General features: G+C 38.6%; 1 protein-coding gene across 1 annotated transcript in view; it reads left to right on the forward strand.

Moving 5' to 3' along the window:
- LOC113817485 (probable peptidoglycan muropeptide transporter SLC46) overlaps positions 1–2206 on the forward strand; it is a gene marked incomplete in the record, with an annotated part of 6144 nt that extends 3938 nt beyond the window's left edge. Inside the window, 3 exon segments of the mRNA XM_070129782.1 lie at positions 8–91; positions 615–771; positions 1948–2206. Of these exon segments, the coding sequence (XP_069985883.1) occupies positions 8–91; positions 615–771; positions 1948–2020 (314 nt within the window).
- Between the last annotated feature and the right edge of the window lie 294 nt (positions 2207–2500).

Consider the following 2500-nt stretch of genomic DNA (forward strand, 5'->3'; position numbering starts at 1 on the left):
CTTACAGGCGCGGTCATTTCCAGCGCGAAAAACCTGGCTCCGGTGTCTATACGTTCTCTCCTCTCTAAGCTGGCCGGAGCTCAAGACGTGGGTAAGTAATTCTTGCAGTGTAAGTAATCCATATGTGTGTTTTTGTTGTTTCGTTTGCTTTCAACCGTCTTTGTGATTGCCGATAAATCTAGGCTGCTTTAGATTGTATTATCTGTGACGTCAAGTAATAAACGTCGTTTAATATGAGATGTTATGAATGGAAAAAATACTCTACCGTATTGAAACTATGGTAGAAAAAAACACAATGTACAAACTAGAGTTATTGAGGAAAGTGAGACAATAGTTTCGGAATCGTCCTCGAAGATGGAATCGAGGACGATTCCGAAACTGTTGTCTCACTTTCATCAATAAATCTAGTTTGTGCATTGCGGGTTTTTCTACCATATGTTATTTTATATTCACAGAGACAGAATGCAATAGCATGCTCAAGACACAAATGGATACTCGCATCCCTAAAATTTAACCATCACTTATACGAATACTTCCAGCATTTAGTGCATATAATGAATAATAAAACGTATAAAATCAGCCAATCAATCGGCCAGCATCATCCGTGTCCACAGGAAAAGTCTACGCGGTCATGGCGACGGCCGAGTCCATCTTGCCGTTCGCCGCCGCGCCGATGTACAACGCCGTGTACACCGCCACCAACGAGACTCGCCCGGCCACATACAACCTGCTCTCCGCTGCATTTTATTCGTGTCTTTTCGCTCTCATACTGTGAGTTGATTTGCTAGTTTGTGAAGAGCAAGGTTATTTTTTGGCATTGTTATTGTTATTATAGTTACTGTTCTTGTAATCATCATCATTTAATTGCAGCTGATGTTTTTATCACTTTTCTCATTATCGTGATTATTTATATTATTATTTTCATTGTTGTTATTGATATTATTATTAACATAATCATTACTATTGCTATTATCATTATTATTGTTACTATTATTATTATTGTTATCGTTGTTATTATTGTTATCATCATCATTATTACCGTTATTATTATTGTTTTTCTATATTATCATTAATATTATTGCTATTATCATTGGAACTGTTATTATTACTATGATCACCAATCACCATCATTTATAGCCCCGTATCATCATTGTTATTATTATCATTATTATTAATTTCATTCGAGGCACAGGACCATCAGTTTATGTATATTTATAATTTACTTCACTATCCGATGACCTAATTAAGACGGAAGGTAGAAGGGGAAGGGGAACAGCAGGAGGAGAGGGAGAAAGGGAGATGGAGAAGGGCTACAGAAAGGAAAGGGGAGAGGGGAGGGGAGGGGAAAGGGCCTCAAAGAAAGTATGGGGGTGGGGGAGGGAGGGGAGGGGATAAAGGAGCGAAGGAGGTGGGGAGTGTAAGGAGGATGAGGAGGGAAGCAGGAGGGGACTGGTGTTGGGATTTTAAGTTCGGAAGGATGAGGGAATCTAAGCAAGCGCTAGGAGTGAGAATAGGTGGCAGAGCGGAAAAGGGAGAGGGAGAGGAAAGGAGGGAGGCGGGAAGAGAGTGAGAGAGAGAGATGAGGCGTATTTCTTGTTCTTTCAATTCCCGCTTATCATTATCACTGTGGTTATTATCATCATCATTGTCATTATGATCATTATCATCGTTATCAATATCATTGTTATCATTATTATCATTAATATTATCCTTATTATTATTACTAATATCATTAGTGGTAGTAGCAGTAGTAGTAGTACTATCTTTACCACCATCATTATTATTATTACCATTGTTTATTATCGTCATCAATATCATTATCATCATCTTTATTGTCATTTTTATGATCATTTTATAATCATGAATATCATTCACTTTATTGTGTTGACGAAATCCCAGGATGGCAGATTGTATGACTAATGGACACACTTTCGGTTTCCCTGACAGAGGCGTCACGCTGTCCCTCGGAAAGATCGCCTCGAGGACCTCGTCAGGGGAGCGCCAGCCCGCCAATAGCTAGCTGACACCCACAGATGTATTAATATTTTCTTCGATGTAAAAATGTCAGTTACATTTTCCCTCCCGAAGCAAGCATGGGAAGGAATTTCTTTCTCAAATAAAAGATGTCACTTACATTTTCCTTACCGAAGGAAGCCTGGGAAGGGACTGATTTCTCAAATAAAAGGGAACTTTTAATGTTTATAAAGTCATTTTAGTAACCTGAAAGTTGATGGTTGTGTTTACTGGTATATTGTGCTGCTTTTGTCTGTTATTCATGGGTCCCTTAACACACCGTCATAAGTATTGGAAGGTTTAAATGATATTTCATGGATATCACCGAGGTGAACATTTTATTATCTGCAACAACACGAGAATCCATTGTTGGAAGTGCTCAACATTCAGGAATATGTGTTTACAAACTGTCCAGACACAACAAGAATGCATGCAGCGCAATTGCAAGGTATTTTCTGAAGTTTCGTATCTACATATCCAGAGCAAT

The sequence above is a fragment of the Penaeus vannamei genome, chromosome 14 (genome assembly GCF_042767895.1).
Source record: "Penaeus vannamei isolate JL-2024 chromosome 14, ASM4276789v1, whole genome shotgun sequence".
NCBI classification, from domain to species: Eukaryota; Metazoa; Arthropoda; class Malacostraca; order Decapoda; family Penaeidae; genus Penaeus; species Penaeus vannamei.